Genomic DNA, 24,675 nt, shown 5'->3' with positions numbered 1-24,675 from the left:
CAGGTTGAAATGAGGCACTAGCGAGAGGCTCTGAGACACAGCCTCGGAGCCCTGCATAATTTTTCCAGTGTGCTTTCACATGTGAACTACTCTCATGTACGGTTTAATTAAACCATTCATTTCCACCCCTCTTCCCAAACAAAATAAAAACGCAAAAACAATTAAAGCCTATTTTCTCATGGATGCTCATCTCCTACTGAAGATGCTCTATACTCTAACACCATAGCTCAAACACAAACTTTGTTCTATTCCAAACATTCTCTGAGCCAAGCATGAAGACCTGGGTGCAACCTGGGAAAAGGAGAATAACTCCTCTGGTATCCACATGCTAGCAGTCAGCTCCAAATCAGTCCATTTTGTAAAAGTGAAACTATAACACATATTGTCCCTTTCCCAGAATGCTGGTCAAAGGATGATATGCTAGACAACTGAGGGCTAACCCTTTTAAGCACCAAAGCTTAAAAAAATAACATTGGGAGAAATATTGGGGAGTCTCTTTTTAATGTAGCCTTTTATTGGCAAGCACTAAGCATTGCTGATCGCTTCACAGTACTTCGTGTAGTGCCTGGATTCATGCTCCGTTTGTTGACTGAATGAGTGGATTCCACAGGGTTATTATTTTGAATATCAGTTCCATTATGCTGCAAGACTGTGATGAGTGGCAGCCTTCAGAGGTGAGTGAGAGCAGTTTCTCTCTTCTCCCTTGCAATTGTTTCTTACTGCTGGTGAGCCTGCTACAGCAGCTCTTCTCTCTTCTCATTCTAATATGCTATTGCTAAAATGAGATGGGATTAGAAACCTTAGATGCTTGTTTGAAGTGCTTGTAATGCAAGAATAAAATAAAAGTGAGGGGCTGGGAAGAGTGGCTTACGCCAGTAATCCCAGCACTTTAGGAGGCCGAGGTGGGAGGATCTCTTGAGGCCAGGAGTTCAAGACCAGCCTTGGCAACATAGTGAGACCCTGTCTCTACAAAAAAATTAAAAATAATAAAATAAAACGTAAAAAAGTGAGGGCCCATGGGTTCTTTTTTTTTTTTTTTAATATATATTAATATGTAAAGACCTTAGATCCCAGTGGGTTCTGCATCCTCTTCAGGCCCTGTAACCAGCACTGCATTTGTAGGAAGCCTTCTGAATGTCTGTCCACGTTCTCGGCTGTGCTCTGCTTAGGTCACGTGGTGAGGAAGCTGAGTTCTGGAGAGAGGAATGCTCCTTTACTGACATCTGTGATGCCAGGCCCCTATAATCTCATTGTCATAAAACTTTCCTGAGCCCATTAAAAAGAATTTCTTAGCTCTGGCTTACTTGAGGAGAAAAGAGGTAAATTAAAAGATACTGGCTAACAAGTGAAATAAGCCAGAGAGAAAAAGACAAATATATTGCATGATTCCACTTACATGAGAGGTACCCAGACTAAGCAAATTCATAGAAACAGGAAGTAGAATAGAAATTACCAAGGGCCGCGGGTAGAGGGGCTGGGGCGTACTTGTTTACTGGGTACAGAGTTTCGGTTTGGGATTATAAATAGGTTCTGGAAATGGATAATGGTAATGGTTGCAAACACTGTGAATGTACTTAATGCCACTAGACTGTACAGTTGAAAATGGTTAAAATGGCAAATTTTATGTTATGTATATTTTACTACAATAAAAAAAGCAAAAACAAAACAAAGCAAAACAAAACACCTAGCTTCCAGGTGAGTTCCTCTTGAATCTAACACCCCAGGAAACATCTTTAAAATATATATTAGCTAATAGAGAAGAGGAGTAAGTTCAAGAGATCTACTGTACAACATGGTGATTATAGTTAATAACAGCATATTGTACTCTTGAAAATTGCTGAAGGCCAGGCAGGGTGGCTCATGCCTGTCATCCTAGCTACTCCAGAGACTGAGGTGGGAAGATTGCTTGAGGCCAGGAGTTTGAGACTAGCCTGGGTGATACAGCAAGACCTTGTCTCAAAAAACAAACAAACAAAAAAAAATTTGCTGGGAGTAGATTTTGTGTTCTCACCACAAAACAGTGATAAGTACGTAAGGTAAGGCATATGTTATTTAGCTCGATCTAGGCATTCCACAAAGTGTACTGTTTCAAAACATCATATTGTGCATGATAAATATTCATACAATTTTTTTTACTTTTTTTTGTTTTTGAGATGTGGTCTTGCTATTGCCCAGACTGGTCTCCAACTTCTAGGCTTAAGCGAGCCTCCTGCCTCAGCCTCCCCAGTAGCTGGGACTACAGGTGTGAGCTACTGTGCCAGGCTTTTATATACAATTTTTATTTGATGATTAAAAATAAATAAATTAAAAAATATATATATGTATACATTAGCCCTCTTTTCCACCCCTCCCAATTTGGGGGTCCCTGCACTAATAAAGACACTAACGAATCTTGTTCGTTTATTGGCATAAGTCTCCTAACTTTCCTAGTCTTCATCTTTGCAAATAATCACTCTCCTAACGCTCACTAGCGTCATGAAATACCTCTTAGTAGCACAGCATCCACATAGTGCACTATTTGGCATTTGTCTTGTCTTTCAAATGATCACTCCAAAAACGAGAGAAATGCTACCCCCAGATTTCATTCTTATCACTATATCATCTTCTTTTTTGGCTGAGTAAGACATTGAATTTGGAAGATACTAAGGAGACAGAATAATTAAGTTAGGGCTTATGTTAAGGAGAGAAACATCACTAATTCAGCCAGAGCTTGGGGTGAAGTGACTTCTATGTCTTTCGAAGGCTCTGGATCTATATCATCACTCAAGGCAGAGCAACTTGTTTCCTAAGGCATCACTTTTTCCCAGATAGTCAAGAATGTTAATACTTCTAGTGAATTCCTTGCAATTTGTGTTTAATTTCCTTCATCTACAGACCACTGAATGTATTAAATTCACATTGTTCTAATTTTTTTTTTTGTTCATTTTAGGACTAACCTATGTTCATGTGGGGCCAGTCTACAAAGCTGATCTGCTTACGTACTGTGGTCATGAAGTCAGGGCTCAGAAAACTGGAACATTAACTTACAAACAAGGATAGCTGTAACTAGAACAGGTTTTCCAGACTATAGTTTGCAGCCCATTAGTGGGTCCTGAAATCATTTTAGTGAGTTGTGATCAGCATGAAAAGCAACTAGAATAGAAAATAAGTTTGCTGTTTTGCAGTTGTAAATATCTGTGTGCATGTGCGTGGAGTGTGCCATGGTCTGAATGTGGGCTCCAGTAAAAAAGGTCTGAAGCCAATTATTTGGACCAGAGAACTGGGATGTGGGGGGTTATGACTGAATTAAGATTTTGATGTTTCATGTTTTACTGGGATGTTGATTTCATTTCCAAGTGACTTGAGAGAGTCCCTTAAAAGAGACATTAAGAAGGAGATCCCTGAATGAAGCCTTTTGTCTGAAACCCGCCTCTTTTACAGCACATTCGTTAACATTCCTAAATATGACTTGGAGAAAGCAGCGGCTCATGAGAAGATCCACGGTCTACTTTAACAGTCTTCGAAATGCTCACTCTTGTCAGTCCCCACCAAAGGAGAAGAAAAATGTAGTATTTGTGTTTAAGATTCATTTTACATTTCAGAGTTGTGGGTTAAGCACTTTTGACTCCAGGGAAATTGTAGAATCACAGAATTTTAGTCCTGAAAGAGATCTTCGGGATCGAGTTCACTTTCTTTTGAATTTTATAGCTAAAGAAAGTGAGGCTGAGCTCAGTTAAAGTAACCTGAGCTCTGGGTGGGACGAGAAGGGTCCTGCCTCCTGGAGGAGGTGGGAGGGCTACAGAGAGGGATGGGGGCATCAAGAGGCACCGTGAGGACAGCCTATGTGTTCTTTGCCATCATTGCAATAGAAAAAGAAATCTGTTTAACTTTTTTTTCCCAATTCAAAGAAAAGGCCACCTAGAAGGAGGAAGTACAATCGGCTGCTCTCTTCTCTCTGCTGCTAGATCCCTGTGTGACTCCTAGTTGGAGCCTATTTTGATAGCCTGAGGACCCGGTGCAGCAGCAGCGAGTGTGAACCACCTGGATGAGAAGGTGGCTGGAGCAATGTCAGGAAAGGTGATGGGTAATGCTGGTGCTAGATGCGGAGGATGGGTGGATACAAGCGGCAGAAAGAAAGCTAAAGTTCACTCAGTGAACTGGATGCGCTGCGCTAAAGGAAAACTGTATTCAGGCTTGGGGGGCAAATGATGGCAACTCAGCTGGATAACCCGTTGGCCATGCAGTCTGTGCTGCCACTGTTGACGATGTCTTGTAACAAGTGTTGTTTTTAATAATCTGATCCCGCTGTTGCAGCTGGAACCAAATGACCCACACCTGGTTTTCATGAACAGCTCGTTAGCCGGAGCCCATGGAGCACACGGTGCCCAGAACAATCTGGCAACAGCAGGCAGTTATTTGAGGGGTGTCCCATTCCTCTTGCTCTCTAGGCCACATCAATATTCTAAAAACAATTCTGCCTGTGAAACACAAAAGGAAAGGCCAAGGTCTGCAAGTAATACTGTTAGTGGCAGCTCTTCCCCCAAAATCAGTGGTAGCGGAGAAAAGAAAGGATTATTTTCAGTGGAGCTTATGTCTTTTTCTCAATCACCACTTCAAGTGCTAATGAAATTTTATTCCCTGACTTGTGAATGCCAGGGGAGCCTTCTTAGGGGTGGGCACAGCTAGGACTTGGTGGTCCCTTAGGAATAGGCAGTGGGTCTGGGCATGCTAAGGACAACTCTTCAAGCAAGCTCACCACACAGCCTCAGAGAGCATCTGCCGGCAAGCCGAGAGGCAGAGTTTTTTAAGGAAGTCCCAGGAAGCTGGCTCGCATTACAGTGTGGGTGGAGGAGGGAAAGGCCAGCTCCCGCAGCTAAAATCAATTGTACAGAAGTGGGGCAGGGAAGAGAAGGCCCCAGTGGGAGGTAGGTGGGTCACAGGTGAGAAGGGTCAGGTCCCGGAATGTTTTGCTATTAGGTGGTGGTTCCTGAGGGTTGGAACATTATTCTGGATGCTTGAGTTCTCCCGGAGAAGATGCTTCAGTTCTGGTTGCTACGAAGCCTCTTTGCCATCCTTGGGATTCCTGTGCTCAGCAGGCTTCTGACTGCCTATGGACTAGTCAGAGTCCAGCACAGAGCTGCCTCTGAGACGTGACTAGAAAAGTAAATGATGAGTTTCCCTAATTAGACAAACACCTCAGGAACTGGAAAGGTGATTCAACCAATATCCCTTAGCATCCGGAGTGAAGTGCCTCTCCTACTGGAGCAGCATTCCCAGGAACACGAGTGAAAGGTAAACGCAGGTCTGGCCTGGGGCCTAGTGGAATCTACTGGGAGCTGGGTGTCACCATGCAGTGGCTGCCACGTTTCCATCACTGTCCTTGCAACTCTGAAGTAATGTGCCACAAAATTTAAAAAGAACATAGGCTGGGCCTTGAGAAAACTAGTTCAGGGTGGGCGTGGTGGCTCACGCCTGTAATCCCAGCACTGTGGGAGGCTGAGGCAGGAGGATTGCTTGAGGCCAAGAGTTCAAGACCACTCTGCCACCCTGGGCAACAAAGTGAGACCTCCTCTCTACAAAAAATTTAAAAAAATTAGCTGGGCATTGTGGCACACACCTGTAGTCCCAGCTACTGTGGAGGCTGAGGCAGAAGGATGGCTTGAGCCCAGGCCTTCAAGGCTGCAGTGAGCTATGATGACACCACTGCACTTCAGCGTGGGTGACACAGTGAGACCCTGCCTCAAAAAAAAAAAAAGCATTAACATAGGCCTGTTTTTTTTAAAAAAGAAAACTAGTTCTGTTACTTCCTGTGTGCTGTGTGATCTCAGATAAAGCCCTTAACTTCTTGAGGCCTCAGATTCTTTGCCTGTAAAGTAAGTAAGTAGACCAGATAATCTCTAATGTCCTTCTAGCTTTAATATCTGCAAACTACAAATCTATAAGACAGAGCAAAGTCCAGGACCTGGAAATAGAGGCTTCCTGTTGAGGCTGTAAAAAGAACCATGGGAAGGTAATTCTAGGTCTCCTCAGCAGACACAGGACAGAAGAATGATGGTGACGTCTCACTCTGAGAAGCTAATAGAGGAACTCGTCTGAGAGGTTTCCAGTTGCAACAGTTAAGTCCAAGAGGGGAGTTTGCAGAGGCCAAGCCAGCACAGCCTGGAGGGCTCTGACCCCAAGAGAAGAACTGGGATAAGCTTCCAGCCCCAGAATACAATAGTGCTGGGTTTAGATTAGGAGACGGCAGTGTTTGTGGCTATGCTAGTCTCTAAAGATACCAAAATGGTATCTTCTTGGTGTTCATATGTGAAAATAGGTGGTTAATACTTAATATGTAATCAGATTGTACCATTATACTATTAAAATTGTATTTTTCATAGGACTTTTGTGAATTAAATGTATTTTTCTCTAAGACTGTCAACCACTCTGAGGACTAGCCAGACCTCTGAACTATTAATAGTATTTTGGACGCTAGAGCAGCAAGGTGGCAGCTGCTGACATTTCAGGTGTGTAGGTCTTGGGCAAACTTTTCTCTGTAGAGAGGGTAAGTTCACAAATCCAACCTTCTTCTGAGATGGCAAATGTTGCTGGGTGCAACCAATTCTAGAGAGGATATGGGACTCTCATTTAAGCCTATGAAAACTGATAAAAAATGAACCAAAAGGAACAAACAAAAGGATGAGAATGCACAGCTACATATGAACTTACTTGTGAGTTACCCATATGCCAAAGCCAAGGTTTGTCCAGTGTTTGTCAAGATTTGACCACTTAATCCTACTTATCACTTGGTTTATGGTTCAATGTACTACAAAATGATAAAAAGTAAATTTTTTGGAGACAGAGTCTCACTTTGTTGCCCGGGCTAGACTGCTGTGGCGTCAGCCTAGCTCACAGCAACCTCAAACTCCTGGGCTTAAGGAATCCTTCTGCCTCAGCCTCCCGAGTAGCTGGGACTACAGGCATGTACCGCCATGCCTAGCTAATTTTTTCTATATATTTTTAGTTGTCTAGATAATTTCTTTCTATTTTTTAGTAGAGATGGGGTCTCGCTCTTGCTCAGGCTGGTCTCGAACTCCTGACCTCAAGCGATCTTCCCACCTTGGCCTCCCAGAGTGCTAGGATTATAGGCGTGAGCCGTTGCGCCCGGCCAAAAACTAAATTTCTTGAATATTAAAACCCTTGTCCCATCTAAAACTTTTGTACAAACTTGTTTACGTGCAGCTCTGACTCTATTATTTACCATGTCTGCAGGTTTAGCCAAAACTTTTGGGAATTGAAGTGAGTAAACTAAAAAACAAAATGTTTACATGGGGAAAATGAAGACAACGGTATAGAGAAATATTTATCTGGGTTGTTATGACAACAGAACAAACCATCACAACAACATTCTTTCTTTTCTATCTGTCAAACTTTGGCTTGACAGAGCCCTTAGGAACACTCAATGTCCATCCCAAAGATGAAACGGAGCAAAAATGTTATTCTAAATTGGATAGATTTTTGGCTCAACTTAAAACCCTCTTCTAACTCATACAATATTTGCCATGACTCTCTGCTGTTTCCGCTTGCAGTGGGGAGACTCGAGCAATGAGGAGTAAACAGATTGTGTTTGTGGGGGAGAGGGCTGGGGGTGGTGATGACAGACCCCAAGCAAATGTCCCCTCTGGGATGTCATGGGGCAGCTCACTGCGTTTGTGACATGTCCTGTTCTCATGCCCTGTTCTGTGGTCTCACTAAGAGTGGGGATCCTGATGGGAAATGAGGGGAGTAAGAGGCGCTCTCCCACTCTCGGCTGCACAGGGCCAGGAATCAGCGCATGTGCGGCGTGGGCAGGCACCAGCTGAGATGTGTGCCGAAGGCCTCTGCACAGAAGTTTCCTGGTCAGACAACTTGCAGCCGGCCATTGGTCCCTAACCTCTTTTTTTTGGAGACAGAGTCTCACTCTGTTGCCCAGGGCTAGAGTGCCATGGCGTCAGCCTAGCTCACAGCAACCTCAAACTCTTGGGCTCAAGTGATCCTCCTACCTCGGCCTCCCGAGTAGCTGGGACTACAGGCATGTGCCACCATGCCCAGCTAATTTTTTCTATATATTTTTAGTTGTCTGGTTAATTTCTTTCTATTTTTTAATAGATATGGGGTCTCTCTCTTGCTCAGGCTGGTCTCAAACTCCTGACCTTGAGCGATCCTCCCGCCTCGGCCTCCCAGAGTGCTAGGATTACAGGCGTGAGCCATTGCGCCCAGCCAGTCCCTAACCTCTTGTTGTTCGTGGCCTGGCCAAGGAACCCTTCAGTTTCCTACAGCTGCTTTCCCATAAATCAGACAAATCAAGGTGGATACAGATCCCTCCACCTGAACCATGCAGTCAGGAATTTCAGGGAATTTCATGGAGCACAGTCCCAGGAGCCTGGAGCACTCTGGCCCATGGAGTCAGGGAATTTCTGAGCTGGGAGAGACTTTAGGGGTCACCCAGTCCCACCTACCTCACTGGGACCCCTGCTGGGAGGCTCAAGGCTGTAAGGGAGGGAAGGGGCCCCTGAGGAGAAAAGCAGACTTCTCAGTGACAGTTGTGACCTGACTGCCGAGCACAGAGGGGCTCCCTAGGACCTGCTCTAGAGACTCTCCCGATACTGCTCTGCAGACAGGGCCCCAGACACCAGGGCCCAGCTCATCTCTGCCCTCTTCTCCGGAGTCGGGCAGCTCTCCTACTCCCTGCTTCCTTGAGCAAAGTGACCGGAGCTCTGCGTGCCGTTTAGTTTCCTGATAACAGCCGCTATCTGACAGGGCTAGGGAGCACGAAATGACGCAGGTCAGACTCTCGGGTGGAGCCGGAGGGCTCCACGTTCATCGCTGCTGTTCTTCTCACCAGGTTTGCTCACTCTTTGTTTTCATCTCTCCCGTCTCAGAATTCTTTGGGACTCCATGCATTTATTTTTCCATCTCTTCAGGTCTGCATGGAACTAGTGCAGGATGGAAAGCAAATTATTCGGGCAAGACCGAGAGCATGCTGAGCCTTTTGTAACAGGAAAAGTGAGGGCTGCCTTCAGGGAAAACAAGACCTGAACCCCAGAAAGTCAGAGCCATAAGGGGTCTGAGCTCAGACCACCCCTGTGTCTCAGAAATAAGGAGACCCCGGGCCAATGGCTGAGGATGTTCAGGAGTCCTCCGTACTCTAGGAAACCTCCCTATGTGATGAGACAGGGAGTGCAAGTCTGAAAGCTATCAAGGGTCTAAAACCCCAATTAAACGTATTTCTTTCTCTCTCTCTCTCTCTCTCTCTCTCTCTCTCTCTCTCTCTCTCTCTCTCTCTCTCTCTCTCTCTCTCTCTCTCACACACACACACACACACACACAAAATGACAGCACCATTGCCTGGCTCTGGCCCTGGCTCCGAGGAGGGCACCAAAATTAAATTACCCATGTTCCAGCTGTCTCCTCCGCCCCTACGACAATCCCATCTCCACAGTGCCTGACATCTGGCAGCTGATGCAAGAGCAAACCCCTGGTGGGCACCATGTGCCAGGAGCCACAGCTGGCGTCTGACCCTCTCCCGGCGTGCGCTGTTTGAAAAGACTAAATTAAATCTCTAAGGGCAGAATGCCAGGCACCATGGAAGGTGGGGTGAGGAGAGAAATTCCAAAATCCCTCCTGTCAGACCGTGCCGGTGACTTCTCTCCTCCTTCAAGGGGCCCCCAAAGCAGGGCAGAGAGCGGGGCTGGGAACAGGCCAGGCCCAGGGAACAGGGCAGGGGCCATGCCCGGCTGCTGGGACCCACTCGTTGTTCCTTTGTCTCTCATGACAGCAGCTCTGCAGGAGGGGCTGGCCCAGCATCCAACCTGTCAACCCGAAGTCTGTCCAGGGCAAAGGCAGAGGCGGCCAAGTCCTCCCCCAGAGAGCTCAGTAGTGAGCATCTCCAGGTGTCTCCCTGCCTGCACTGCCCCTCAGGGATGTGTTTGTCTTTGACAAGGCTCACTCCCCTCTTCTGTTCCCATCTTTTTATTCATAGTTCTTTGACCAGAAAAATCACTGATACTTTCTGTTCTCCTCCCTGGAGGAAGCCTGGGGAGGCTGGGGCACTGTCCCCCCTCCAGCCATGTCCAGCTCTCAGGCCGGGCCCGCCCCAGTCTAACGTCTTCAGCCCAGAAGCAAGCTCCCCAGGGACTGTTTGTCCCCACCTCCACTCCTGGTGGGCCCTCAGTTTACTTCTTTACTTCCACTTCTAGTCTAGGCCTTTCTTAAATCCATTGCTGCCCCCTCCCCCAAATCCAAGCCTAAGAATTGTACCACTAGGGGAGAGAGGGAGTAGGGGTTCCAGAGGATAAAGACGGAGACTATAATGCTGATGAAATCTGATCCTGGTCCCTGTACGGTTATTACTCATCCTGGGCTTCCAGGGCCCCAACCTTGAGAACTCCCTGTCTGAATTCCCCAGTGCCCAGGGAGCTTGGAGAGCTGCCCAGTGCCTCGCACCAGCTGCAGCTTAAAGACAGGGCCTGCTTCCTGAGCTGACAAAAGTGCACAGGGAGTACAATAACCACGACATTTAAAAGTGAATAGCTAACTAAAAACCAGGGTGGGAGCAGGCTGGGAAAGGCCAAATGGCTGCTGTTCAAAGGGGAGCATCATAAAGGTGACCAGCTGTGCAGGGGGGTGGCAGGAGGAGAGGGCTGGATGGCTACTTCCCACCACGCCTCCTGGTGAATCCCATGTTGATACATTGTGTCCTTTCCATTCTTCTATCCCCTTTTTTCTTCTTCCTTTTGTTTTCCATAGTTCAATCATATTTCCTCTCCAAACCACAGTGTTTCAGTTTTTTTGTTTTTGGCATTGCATCTTTCCAGATGAACTTCTCAGGTGGCCTCATGGGCTTCTCCTGGTTGGCTGGCCCCACATCTCAGCCCTCCCCGGAGCTGCAGCCGCCCTCACGCTTCTGTGCCCTCAGTTCCAAAGCGAAAAAGGCTCTGATTCGGTATTTTGAAATGATGAAAATGCAAGGAATTCTTCTTTTTTTAGAAGTTCACAATTAACCCAAATCCCTAACTGCATTTCCTTCCGTGATCTTCTTTGATTTGTGACGTGGCCTTTGCAAGTCACTGAACATGTTCACAGGGACGTGGGTGGCATCCTACTGGGCAGTGAGCATGTGTGTGTGATTAGGTGGGATTTACTTTCACAATGAGGGAAGGGGTGCCTTTAGGATGAGCCTGTGCTCTTGAGAACAACCCTGCAGCCTTCCCTGAACTGGCCTCTGTCCCTTCTGCCTGCTTAGACACGCCCCCCCGCCCACCTTCCTCTCTCTACTCTAGCAGTGTGAACTGCTTTGCAGTTTCTGAAGGTGACATGCTCAGCCTTCATCACCTTACCGCTCCAGAGGCGGCTCCTGTTGCCTGGAATGTGCTTACCTCTTGCTCTGAGTCTTGGCACTCAGAACTCATCTTCCTTCAGTTTCCAGAACTTACTGCCTCCCCCTGCCTTTCCAACACAGTCCTGTACAGTCTGCTTACTTCTCTGTTCTCCCACTGCACGGAGAACTTTTGAGGACAGGTCTGCACCTTTAATCTGTTTCCCTGCCACACAGTAGCGCGCCTGGCACACAGCAGGGTGCATGGAAAGCAGATCAAGTCCCAGAGAACTAGCACGCGACAGAGCAGCCTCACCAACCCCATCTAGCCGCTCCCACAGGAACCAGTCTTCAATCCCGGCAATCACCTGCTCTAAAGCCCCTAGAGTCCAAGACTGACTGTCATGCAAACACTTCAGCAGAAGTAGCCAAGGCTGGTACCTGAGCTTGTCTGCGATGAAGATGACCCTCCTTTCCAGAAGCAGGGACGCAAAAACACAGACCAGGTGGCGGACGCTGAGAGAGGAGAAGAGAGACTCAAAGTCCACGTGTTCGAGCCGGGAGTCCAGCGGGCGGCACAGTTCAATCACCTGCCAGGGAATAGGAGCAGCCGTGAGGGGCTGGGGCTCTGAGATCCTCAGTTGGGGTGACCCACTGGCAGGGGAAAAAGGAAGGAAAAAAGGAAAACACAAGGGATTGGGGAAAAGAAAGATCCCAGGAGACTGGGGAAGGGAAGCAAGCGTCTCACAGTCAGCTAACACACTGAGGACAGTTCTGATGGAGGTGAGGAGAGAGGATGGTAGAACAGTGGCCCTTGGCCCAGAATGGCCAGGAGGCTCTCTCTGGCAACAGCATATCTGGACCCCCCCATGAAGAGTTCTATGATGGTTGAAAACTGTCCTCTCCCTTAAAGTCCCAGTGGAAGCATCTGTGTCTCATGAGGGACTATCACCTGCTGAAGCGAAATCACAGGCTCGTGCAGAATGGCCAGCAGCTCTGAGCAGCACTTCTGAGACTCGCCCCGTAGGGAAGGCGTTTCTTAATGAACCCCACCCCCACTCCAGCCGCTGTCTGGTACTGTGTCTTTTCAGCTTTGATGCTCCGTGTGTATATCTTCTTACTCTGTACTTGTCGAAATGTTCCTGAATTCCTCTCACATTGGTACTCGTGTGCACATTTTTTCTCTTTAAATAGCTGCCTCCTTCACAGCAAGCAGAGGCTAAATTCAATCTCAGTGCAGCACCTGCACCATGCTGTCCCCACAGGGGGCTTCCTCACCGGCTTCCTCACCGTTAACCTCCCAGCTACCTCCCTTGGCCAAGCCATCTGCGTCTGGTATGGCATAGCTTTCGGTTCCTTGGCAACAGGGAGACTGCTGCTCTCCGTGCTGGGAAATTGTATTGTTCCAGAGTGTCCCAGACCCATCCTCAGCCCTCCTTCGTCTCCGGAGGAGCCCTCGTTTTCTGAGGGCCTCTAGAACTAGGGACTCAGGGCTGAACGGGATCTGTCTTATGATGTCCACTGAGACACGTAAAGGGAGAAGGAAGGATAAAAACAAACTCCTTCATTGAACCCCAACCCAGCCAAGGAAGGGACATGCTTCAAAGTCTAAGATGAATAAAAAGCAGTACCTGAGCTCATCTTCCCTGAGAAGAATCTGTTTTACATTATAAAGTTGTAGAGGTGATACAGACCAAAATGTAAACAGGTTCAAGTAAAATCTATGAATGGCAATGGGCTACTAAGAGAAGTTAAGGATGTTCAGTGCATGTCCCTAACCTGAGGCCAACGTCATGCAAAGAAACACCTGCGCTGCTGCAGCACAGTTCCTGGGCCTGCTCTCTGGGGCAGAAGCCTGGGCTGGCTGCACTGGACTGAGGGTGGAACTTAGGATGAGTGATCTGGGATGGCCGAGGAGCGGGTGAGAGGCCACCATTGAATTCCACAGCACTGAAAGCCAGCCTCCGCCCTGGGACTTGGCTGTCTGGGCCATCCCTCATGAGGAGAAAGAAGGAATCTGGCAGCTTACCTCAGTTCCTGAACCCGGCAAGAAGTTCTTGACAAGGATGGTTTTGCCCAGGGCTGGGAAAGGGGCTTCCATGACACTCCTCATGAGGGGCTGCACCAGGGCAGGAGAGATGCCTCGTCTTTTTTCCACCTCATCCAAGATCTGGAAGGGTCAGAAAGGCAGCTCAGCTATTCTAAAGTCAGGGCACCAAGGCACAGCTCAGTTCTAGATGAAGTGGGCCTGCCAGTGATTCAGGAACTACAGGGAAGCCCTGCAGTCCTCCTCAGGCCAAAACTTACATTACAGGCTCTCTGGTCTTATGCATTATTGGCCTCAATTCTTCTCCTCTCTGTGTGTCCACTCCTTTTGCCATGTGACTTTGCAGTTCCTTCCACTAAAGGGTGAAGTATAGTTCCTCAGGTCTTTGACTTTGGGTTTCGCCCTGTGACTTACTGGGCTAAGACATGTGTTCTCAATGGGAGCAATATCGCCCCGAAGGGGTGAAAAGACCTACTAGATATTATAATGGTTTGCAGTCCTCTAATGGGTTGTGGTATATGTTTATCTGTGGAATTAAAATTTCACTGGGGTAGGGGAGGGTAGCCCTCAGGAAAATGCAAATCAAAACTTCGAGATACCACTTCACACTCCTTACAATGACTCTAATAAAAAAATAAAATAACAAGTGTTGGCAAGAAAGTGAGGACCCTGGAACTCCATACACTGCAGGTAGGAATGTAGATTTTTGTTTAGAAATGCTTTAGGGAAGTGCATCCAATCCAGCAATCCCATTATCGGGCAACTACACAAAGGAAAAAAAGACATCTCTACTAGAATGTTTATAGCAGCGTAATTCACAACTGCAAAGATGTGGAAACAACTCAAGTGCCCATCAATACATGAATGGATTACTAAAATGTGGTATATGTATACCGTGGAGTTCTACTCAGCCACAAAAAACAATGGTGATCTAGCACCTCTTGTATTATCCTGGATAGAACTGGAACCCATTCTACTAAGTGAAGTATCACAAGAATGGAAAAATAAGCACCACATGTACTCACCATCAAATTGGTACTAACTGAGTACTAACTGATCAACACTTAAGTGCACATTTAGTAATAACATTCATCGGGTGTTGTACAGGCAGGAGTGGGGAGGAGGGGATGTGTATGTTCACACCTAATGGGTGCGATGCACACCATTTGGAGGATGGACACACTTGAAGCTCTGACTCGGGCGGGGCAAAGGCAATACATTTAACCTAAACAGTTGTACCCCCATAATATGCTGAAATAAAAAAATTAAAAAATAACAATAAATAAACAAACAAATAAAGTGACTATTCATTTGTAGGGAGAAAAAAAGAAAGGAAGTGCATCCACGGACAGTAGGTATGGGGACTTCAGTTCTCCATGAGAAAGACCAGACTGAAATATATACTGTAGAAGGATTTAAAATAAATTTATGGACTACTCAGATCTGATAAATACAGGAAATGAACATTGGATTATACCTACTTTTGAGATCAGCATCATATAGGATATGATTCTGGATATGCACCAATCCAGAACACTGGGGTGGATGGCAATTTGTACGTCTTGACATATTGGCTCATTTTCCAGAAAAGAGGATCCAATTATATTCATATTTTGATAAACTCAGAGCAGTATTAAAATAATACATTTCACACACACAACAGATGTACATACATACATTCATCATAGTGGCTTTTTTCCAGCAAAAGCTTGTATGACAAAAGACAATGTTTAGAAGAAGGAAAGTGAAACACCTGGAATGTTCTGAGAGGATCCTCCACCCCACCCTCCCTCCCTCAACTACAATGATCTGCCCCCATATCACCCTCACACTCACTTTCTGGGCCCAGCCCTTCATCAGCGCTTATTTTCTGAACCAATGATGAAAGAACAGAGGAAGAGGTGAGGAGAGTGAAGAAATGGGAAGGAAGACAGGTAGAAGCCAGGCGTGGTGGCATGTGACTGTAGCCCAGCTACTCAGGAGGCTGAGGCGGGAGGATCGCTTGAGCCCAGGAGTTGGAGGCTGCAGTGGGCTAGGATCCTGCCACTGCACTCCAGCCTGGCCTATGGAGCGAGACCTCATCTCTAAAACAAACAAACAAACAAAAATAGGTAGAGAATAAGACTCTAAAAGTTCTGGGAGATTGGAGATATTCCCTGGGTCCTTTTGGGGGCCTCCTTTCCTTCCCTTCCCCCTTTTTCTGAGGTCCAAGTTCTCACCTTTGAGAAGAGGCTGAAGCATCCCAGGCGGCTCACAATGCAGTAAACTTCAGGAAGACGCTTCCCTTTGCCTCCAGGCTTTTTGGAGAGAAACACAAGGAAATTATGAGTGTTACAACCTTAGGGAAGGAAAGAACCCAAATGTTTTTGAGAGTCTGTCATGTGCCAGATGTTTCCACATATTGTAGCTTTTGAAAACTTGAGGAGGGAAGTAGTCATCAATAATTCCTTTTATAGTCAGGAGGCACTGCAGGTCACGTGGTGTATCAATTTTTATTCTCCCGAGGGGCCTAAATCAAGGGCGTTGTGCACACAGTAGTCGCTCAATTTGGCCTACAGAACTATAAAGTAACAAGGCTTAACTTGTTTCCCCGAATCACTGTAGTTCCTCCCAAGGAGTTACTTTGAGACTATATGTTTATTACAATGATAATTGCAAAATATGAAATCATTTCTGAAGATCTTTTTGAAAGCTGACTTTTAAGCTGATTTTCAAACCAAAAGGAAAATCAGTCTCATTAACTCTAATTTGATCAACAAATACTAACCCATTTAACTTTTTTAATTATCCATGCCTTTTATTTATTAATTAATTCAGCAAATATTTCTTGAATACCTACTATGTGTCATGCATTATACTGGACTCTAAAGGTTTTCAATTTATTTCTAAGATTCAACTATACTCTCAGTGGAAAAAGATGCACTAAAAGAATGGGCCTCAAGATGACAAGTTCTAAAATGTTTTAGTACGATCATTTCATTGGAATAAATTTCTGACTTTTAAAGGAGACAGCTTTGAAAGGGACATTCTTGAATTATTTGAGTCTTCTCTCCTTAGCAACCACCATTCTGGATGTTTTCCCTAAGTGACAGGGGTCTGTTTAGCATGTTTTATTAGAAAGAATATTTGGCTTAAGGAAAGAAAGGTCCTTCCTTTCTTTTAATAAAATTTGGCAGGAAAAACAATGGAGAAAATTTTTTTTTTTTGACAGAAACAGAAATTATTCCCACCTACCAGTAAGACTCGGGTAAGCCCCCAAATCTTTCTCCATATTTCTAACTACATTGATTAACCTGCCACTCTTCCTGTTCCTTCTCCCATGGCACATGGTGGAATCTCACTCACAAAGGACTCGGAAGGCTGACCTGGCTGTGTTCGGGGCTCTTGCCGCTGGCAAGCAGGATGTACTCACCAGCAGTCTTCGGCAATACCCGAACCTTCTGCTCCCGTCTTCTCCAGTTAAGACAAATGAGAATGTTTCACTGGTTGGGAAAACAAAAAGGCATTACAAGGCAAAACAAAAGCCACATCACCACCCGTGCCGTGAGGTGTAGTGAGCAACCAGGGACATGCCAGAGGAGGCTGTCCAAAGGGCTGTCCTGCTTGTCCACCTCTGTGCTGAGAGGCGACGCTGGTCACCTACAGCTTCAGAGGAAACGTCAGGGAGGCAGAGACCTAAAATGCCACTGTGTCCTGGGAGGAAACGAGGTGCTCTTTTTTCACCCTGAACTCTCACACACCTCTATCGCCCAAGCCATCCCATTGTACAAAACAACTGTCACGTACTCTTGAGGCTGAAGAGATGGAAGAGGGCTGGGGTGCTGTCCTCAGTGAGCACAAGCGTGAGTGTGAGCGTGAGGTGGCACCTGCTGATACGGGGATGTGACTCCGTGAGGGTGCAGCTGAAGAGTGGGACAGTTCTATGTCCCTTTTGGAACTGTCTGGTGTGGCTCTCTGGGGCAGTCTGTCCAGAGTAACTCTGAGGCTTGGATGGTCCTTAAAGACTGCCGGGCCAACTTCAGGGCACACTGTCCCTCACACACTTGGAATACACAGCCTACTGAGTTTGCTCAAATGCTGAAACATCTGATAATAAAAACACTGGTATCTAACAACGTCGGCTGAAGCAGAAAAGTAAATGTATCTTAATCTGAGTAGCAGCTAGATAGGCTACCAAAGGGAAGTTTTAGGAGCAATGTTTCCCTGACTTTGCTCAGGCTAAGAAATACCTTCATGGAGGCTCATGAAACAAACAAATCCCCAGACTGAGTGGGAGGCCTGAGAAATCTGCATGCTTACCAAGGTGATTCACATCTTCAGGGAACTTTTAAAACACCACGGGGGGAAACCTCTACGCCAGGGCCCATTAGGACTGCTTAACGGCAGGCCTGACTGATGGCATCTGCCGTGTCTGACCCCATCTCCAAGTCTCACAGTAGTCTTTGCGGGTGGGAAGGGGAGATGCCAGCTCATACCTGGTAAACTGCTGGACAGGAGTCCAATCCTTGGCATCAGGGAAACAGAACTGGGGAATAGCCTTTAGTTGGTCCTCAGCCTCTCTCAGGAACTTGAAAGACCTTTCCAACTGCAGGCAGAAAGTGAAAGAAGGTTCGAGAATAAACTCTGGCATGGGAGAATGAAGCAGATGATGGCAAGGATCACATCTCCCACCTTTCTGTAGCTGTGATTGCCACCTCACCCTCCTCCCTTGGGAAGGTTTGCAGCTCAGTCTGCTGGGGCCTTTTCCCTCAGGGCACTTCCAACTATAGTCTTATGGGAAAAGTTAGGAGAAAAAAATAGTATGCTTTAGAGAAAGGTCCTCTGTGCTTAGCATTCTGGAATGCAAGTATTGTAATCAATAAGGAAACACTGCCCTTCCAATCCCTTCCAAATGGAAGGCTCCCAAATCTTGAAGGCAGAGCCTCTAATCAGGTCTTCCAATCTTCAGGCCCAGGCAAAGCTGCCCCTTCTCAATCCAGGCAGAGAATGTCATAAAACTCTTCACGAATACATACAGGAAGATTATATCATTCTGTGAAATTCAACTAATTTCAGAGAGTCACTGAATGTTGGAACTAGAAGGAAGCGAGACATCACCTAGTCTGACATTCTTATTTGAGAGATAAGGAAATAAGCTCTGAAATGTTAAGTGATTTGTCCAGTGTTATAGCTAGAAAGAAAAATGATTTCATCTTTTTTTTTTTCCCCTCTCTCTCTGTTTTTTGTGACAGAGTCTTGCTCTGTTGCCCGGGCTAGAGTGCCATGGCGTCAGCCTAGCTCACAGCAACCTCAAACTCCTGGGCTCAAGCGATCCTTCTGCCTCAGCCTCCCCAGGAGCTGGGACTACAGGTGTGCCACCACGCCTGGCTAATTTTTTCTATTTTTAGTAGAAACAGGGTCTCACTATGGCTCAGGCTGGTCTTGAACTCTTGAACTCAAGGGATCCTCCTGCCTCGGCCTCCCAGAGTGCTAGGCTTACAGGCGTGAGCCACCACACCTGGCCTGTCTCTTCTCTTATTATATATCACCCTGGATGGTATCTGACATATCATAAACTGGATGAATGTTATCTTGTTAAAGAACAGGATGAATTAATAAAGTCTGATTTAGAGGTTGTATTTAAAGTCGTAAGTTCGCTTATTTTGTGTATGAACAGAAATCTGTGCTTTTATTTCTGTCCCTAGAGAGACAGGGTCTCTGTTGCCCAGACTGCAGTGCAGTGGTGTGATTGTAGTTCACTGCAACCTCAAACTTCTGGGCTCAAGTGATCCTCCTTGCCTCAGTCTCCAGAATACCTGGGAGTATAAGCGTATGCCACCACACCCAATTTTTCTTTTTTCTTTTTTTTTTTTTTAGAAACAAGGTTTTGCTATGTTGCCTAGGCTGGTGGAACTCCTGGCCTCAATCAATAATCCCACCTCAGCCTCCCCAAATGCTGGGATTACAGGTATAAACCACTACACCTGGCTTAGTTGTTCTTCAGAATAAATAGTCACTCTTTCTTTTCTATATTACAGTTCTCTCTTCCATCCATGACAACTGGTCCACAAACAGTCTTTGAAGTGATAATTCACTAGCTCAGACTGTTCCCAAAGCAATAATTTTTGACTACTCATGGGTAGTCTTGCAGAGAAGCAAATACTAGCTGGGTGTAATTAGAGGAAGGGGTCATTAATCACCATAGGGTGAAGGATCACAAATTAGAAGGAATACCAAAGGAAGAACAACGACATTTCCCCATAGGGGAGACAGCATTCAGGACTGAAGGGCAGACACTGCGGAGAAACGAGTTCCAGCCCTTTTCAACACAGCCCAGTCACCACTTGCATGTACCCATTCCCAGATCACATGTATGACACACATGAGTGTAGGCACATGTGCTATACACACTGTCGCCACATGTGAGCTATCAGTGCATATGCACACAGGTTCATATATCTGCAGGAGCACAGTTACAGGAAGCTGCACACAGAAATCTCCCACAAATACAACCAATCACAGATGGCTAGAAAATAGCCCGGTCTCCTTGAATTGTCATGAAGATAAATGTGTGATATCAAACATTTTAATGGAACATTAGCATGCAGATATGGGCCATAAACCTTGATTAAGGTGACTGTATAGGAGTGAGAGATAAAACCCATGAGAAAAAGTTTAAAAGAAGGGAGAAGAGAGAGGAGTGGAGGCAAGGAGATATAAAATAAGCCAAGTGTGGTGGCATGCACCTGTAGTCTCAGCTACTCAGGAGGCTCACGTGGGAAGATCACTTGAGCCCAGGAGTTGAGGCTCAGTGAGGTATGATCACACCACTGCACTTCAGCCTGGGCTACATACAGAGCAAGACCCTATCTCTTAAAAAGAAAAAAAGATATAAAATAGCCTGACATGCAAACATGCATGTACAAGGATGATCATCATTTCATTAAAAAGGAAAAAAATATATAAAGAAACACTGGCAGCAAGATACATTCCCAACAGAAGGGGGTTGGTTAAATAGATTAGGAAATACCCACATATTGGAGCATCATGTAACTTGAAAAATGTTGTTTTAGAATTTTTATTATTTTTATAAATAATGATAGGTTTACAGAACAGTAAATGAAACATGAGACAAAAATCATACAATGTATGATCCCAGTTTTGTAAGAAAATTATACTGTGAGAAAAGACTGGAAGAAAACAAAACAAAACGTTGACAGTAATGATCTCTGTAGTGAGATTATAGGTGATTTCTTTCCTCATACACTTCTGGATTAGTCTCCTTTTTGACGGTGACTATGCAATTTTCCACCTAAAAAAAGTTTTAACGTGGGTGTCTAAGGGTGTGGAGACTCTAGGCTGGAAACTATAAACACTGGATAGTAACTAACTTATGAACCAATGCCTTTATTCCAGGAACACCGATTAAGTATTGCCATGTGACCAGTACTCTGCCAGGCCCCAGAGGCAATGAACAGGACAACACCACAGTCCTTCATGCGTTGGGGTTCTCCCTAGGTTGTGAGTCAGTATGAGCATAGCCATCAGCCACTCTTATCCATGGGGCAGTCCCCCCACATCTGGGCATATCCATGGCAATGGGGTTTTCAAGGGATCATTTGTTAGAGGTGGGGCAGCTAGAGAAAGGTGAGTGCCAGTTTGGAGGGCTAGCAGTTCGCACAGTGACCACAGGAAGTGAGAAACAATACCTGCCCATACTTTGAATCCCTGAATCTCTCCTCCTAATACCTCCCAAACTCTCCAGCAGCAGCTGTTGTTTCATTTGATATGCCCTAATTAGGACCTGTTTTCCACGTTCTAGACACTAGGTGTTCCTCAGACTCTCCCGCCCCCCTGAATCCCTGAGTCCCAGCAAGGTTAGGGCTAGAATGCTGCAGGGCCCCTGTACCTTCAGCGGGAACTGCTGGGTGAGTTCTGGCACGTAGGCAGCCCCGGCCTGCTTCTTGTGCAAAGACACGACCACAAAGTACTCGAAGAGCTGCCTCTCCTGGTACTCGATGAGCTCCCGGTCAAGGGACGGGTACCGAGGCGCCTGCTTCAGGCGGGACTTCACATTGACCAGGCGTTGGCTGTGAGCTGGAGGGAGAGAGAGAGAGAGACCAAGAGCCTGCAGTGACTCACTGGCCAGTGCGGAATTGCACACAGAGCTGCAACAGGTTACGTAACTCCCAGCTCAAGTACTTTTTCCTAAACCCAAAACATGTTTCTACATCTAACAAATTAGTAGAAAACTCTTTATTTGGGATTCTTGCCAAATTTCTGGGAGGAACAACATTTGATAGGCTTGCGGACCATCAGGGTTCAGGAGCCTGGCACTGTGGGGATTCTGCTTGGCCATGGTCTTGCTGTTGGGCCTCTGGGCAGAGGCTCAAGGAGCCCTTGCCTCCATCTGCCCAATGGGGTGGGGACACTGGCTCCTCCCCTTGCTAAGTTCCCTCATCTTTCAGTCTGTGTCATGCGACAGAATCCAGGGCATGCAGCTTTCGGAGCTGGGAGCTTTGCAGACATTCCATGTGACTTACTCAGGGACTCTGCCCACCTCCTCTCCTGCCATCAACTCTGCAATGGACACTGATGCGCTTCATTCTCGAGGTGGGCCAGGGAGCAGCTGGGTGTGAGGGGTGAACGTGGCAGGGTCACCGAGCAGACAGGCTCCTGTGGCCTCACTCAGCAACCCAGGACTTGCTATCTTTGGCTTCTCCCTGGGGTCTGAAAAGTTTCGGAAAACTCACTAAAGCCTAGACCTAGATCACTGATTTTAGACCCACAGGGACCAATTATTTCAACAACTTCATCTGACAGATAAGGAACTAGAGGCCTTGGATCTTAAGTGATTTCCTCCATATTACCCAGCAATTTGAACCGAAGTGGGGCAAGAACCCCGGTGTCTGGAGCCCTGGGCATGTAGCGTCGTGCCTCAGAGTATGGAAAATACTCAGGATGTGGGGGAGAGGCTTCGGAGTGGGGGCTGCTGCAGTTATGATAGCCAGCCTGGCTCTCTGGAGCTGAGTGGGAGGCTCGGTGACTGCATAGTGTCACTCTGGTCATGCTCATGACCTGCCCCTGAGCACCTCGTGGGCCACACCCTCCTCTCAGACATCCATGCCTTGCCCAGCAAACTTGGGCGGGACGCTAAGGAGGGGCCATCTTTGTAGCCTCCAAGTCACCTGCCTGCGCCCGGCACAGCAATGGGTCTTCTCACCTTTCAGCTTCTCCTCTGTGTCACTGTCAGACTCACTGTTCTCATCTGTCACTAGACGAAAATAAGGAAGAAAATTGCAAATGTGAGTTCTTCTAATGCAGGAAACTCTTTCTATGTAGTAGCACAAATCCAAATTTCTAGTTCAGAAGGGATGTTTTGTTGTCTATTTCAATATAATGGACAAATTATGACTGTCCAACTCGATGTATTTCCAAATTGATTTGGCTCTAGTTAAGATGGTACCTGCAGCAAATGATCCTGCCCCTCTGATGTATGCTAAGCAAGGAGGCCTGCTCCCACAGTCACGTTTGATGGAGGACAAGGAAAGGGAGGCAGAGGACACGCGTCCCAGCTGGAGCTCCTGCTCTTCCACTGCCCCGGGACAGGGAGAGACATTTACAAAGCACCAACTTGATCTCCTCCTTGGTGAGCCAAACAGAACTACCAAAAAGCAAATTCTAGGGAGAATCTCTTTTCAGATTCTTGGGGGAGGAGGGATGGCAGCATCGGGGTTCTACCTTTTCCTGAGTTGCTCTCCGTGGACTGGGACAGCCTCTTCACCCGTTTCTTTCCTCTCCGGGCCTCATAAATGGCATTGATCCGCAACACCAGCTGCCAGACACCAGGAAAACAGCCAGTGTTAGCAGCCCCCACCCCACGTGCAGCTGGGCTTCCCTGGCTGCCCATTTCCTCCTGGGATGATGGAGGGCCAGGGAACGGGGAGCGGGGGACACCTGCCACTGGCTCACAGAGTCTTTCAATCATTCTTTTCTGCCACAGAGGAACGTGACTGTCAAGAAAACTACGGGAGGCTGCTGGGCTCACTGCCCTGGGGGACGTTGTCTAAATATACTAAGGCAACCAGCTGAGACACGCAGGAGGCGACTCCATCAGCTCATGACGTGAGGGCTGCTTTCCCTCTGACACTGCAATGTCACTGTAGCTTGGGAAGGAGCTTTTGCTCCCAAAACAAGAAAAAGGAAGAGACAGAAAAAAAAGTTCCCAGACAGGACCCCATTCGTGGGAACAGTTCCAAAGAATGTTGAAACAGCCCTGAGTGGGTTGGGAACAGGGATCAGAGCAGCTCCTGAGCCCTAGCTGGGGACTGCAGGGACTGGTGCCACGCACCGAGCATGCTGCCCTGTCTGCAGAGGAACACGCACTCCACACGTCTCGGATCCTCCATGTACTCGCAGGGTACACACATGTGCTGCGCAAGTGCACAAAGATGCTGTGGCGTGTGACACATCCCAGGCCTCCCCCAACCACTACAGCCAGAGCCCCATTCCCTGCCCCTCCTGGTCTTCCAGGGCATCTCCTGCCCTGCTGCGCACGTGAAAGCAGACTTGTTTCAAAGGAAAATGTTTTTATTGCTTAAGATCAAAAAAGTTTGGTGTTTCCTATGTGTTTGTTTTCCCTCTTCTTTCATGAGAAGCTGGTGAGTGTGGATTTATATATTTTGCTTTGCTAGATCCCCCAGGGCTTGCAGTCAAAGCACACATATTCATAGCATGTGTGATTCAGAATCCCACACATGGAGGAACTCGAAAATTAATTCTCTGTGTGGCTTGCAAAATTATTTGTATTACTTCATACACTGTAGCTATATAGCTCTATGTTTTTTGTTTGTTTGTTTGTTTTGAGACAGGGTCTTGCTCTGTTGCCCCGGCTAGAGTGCGGTGGTGTCATCATAGCGCACAGCAACCTCAAACTCCTGGGCTCAAGTGATCCTCCTGCCTCAGCCTCCAGAGTAGCTGGGACTACAGGCACACACCATCATACCAAGCTAATTTTTAACATTTTTTGTAGAGATGGGGTCTTGCTACGTTGCCCAGGCTGGTTTAGAAGTCCTAGCCTCACGCAAACCTCCTGCCTTGCCCTCCCAAAGTACTGGGATTATAGGCATGAGCCACCACACTGTGCAGAACCATCTCTTGATGGAACCCCTGGGGTCACTTCCCAATAGTGTTTCTAGTATCACTTGTTTCTTTCAAGAGTGGCAACTGCCTGGGTTACACCTGGTTGGGAGACAAAGGGAAGTCTTCCCCTGCATAGTTGAGACAAACTAGAGATTTTTAAGGGGAGCTATGTTTGTAAGCTGACTTGAAAAGT

The 24,675-nt window shown here is 46.7% G+C and overlaps 1 protein-coding gene across 2 annotated transcripts in view; it reads right to left on the bottom strand.

Moving 5' to 3' along the window:
• Positions 1 to 24,675, bottom strand: part of DENND2A (DENN domain containing 2A) — a 90,278-nt gene that overhangs the window by 7,512 nt on the left and 58,091 nt on the right. The window contains exons 7-15 of one of the 2 annotated variants that reach the window (XR_006738302.1): positions 23,082 to 23,175; positions 22,564 to 22,614; positions 21,250 to 21,437; positions 17,837 to 17,946; positions 16,774 to 16,843; positions 15,581 to 15,658; positions 13,344 to 13,484; positions 11,756 to 11,904; positions 1,063 to 1,193 (exon numbers count right to left, since the gene is read on the bottom strand). Coding sequence is in view for 1 of the 2 variants with exons in the window: in XM_045565270.1 (XP_045421226.1) it covers positions 11,756 to 11,904; positions 13,344 to 13,484; positions 15,581 to 15,658; positions 16,774 to 16,843; positions 17,837 to 17,946; positions 21,250 to 21,437; positions 22,564 to 22,614; positions 23,082 to 23,175 (881 nt within the window). In the remaining variant the exon portion in view is untranslated. The remainder of the gene's footprint in view (positions 1 to 1,062; positions 1,194 to 11,755; positions 11,905 to 13,343; positions 13,485 to 15,580; positions 15,659 to 16,773; positions 16,844 to 17,836; positions 17,947 to 21,249; positions 21,438 to 22,563; positions 22,615 to 23,081; positions 23,176 to 24,675) is intronic. The other variant, XM_045565270.1, reaches the window with a different exon arrangement.

The sequence above is a fragment of the Lemur catta genome, chromosome 11 (genome assembly GCF_020740605.2).
Source record: "Lemur catta isolate mLemCat1 chromosome 11, mLemCat1.pri, whole genome shotgun sequence".
Classification (NCBI taxonomy): domain Eukaryota; kingdom Metazoa; phylum Chordata; class Mammalia; order Primates; family Lemuridae; genus Lemur; species Lemur catta.
Note: the sequence above shows the minus strand (reverse complement) of the source record. Positions and strands in the feature narration are given on the sequence as shown.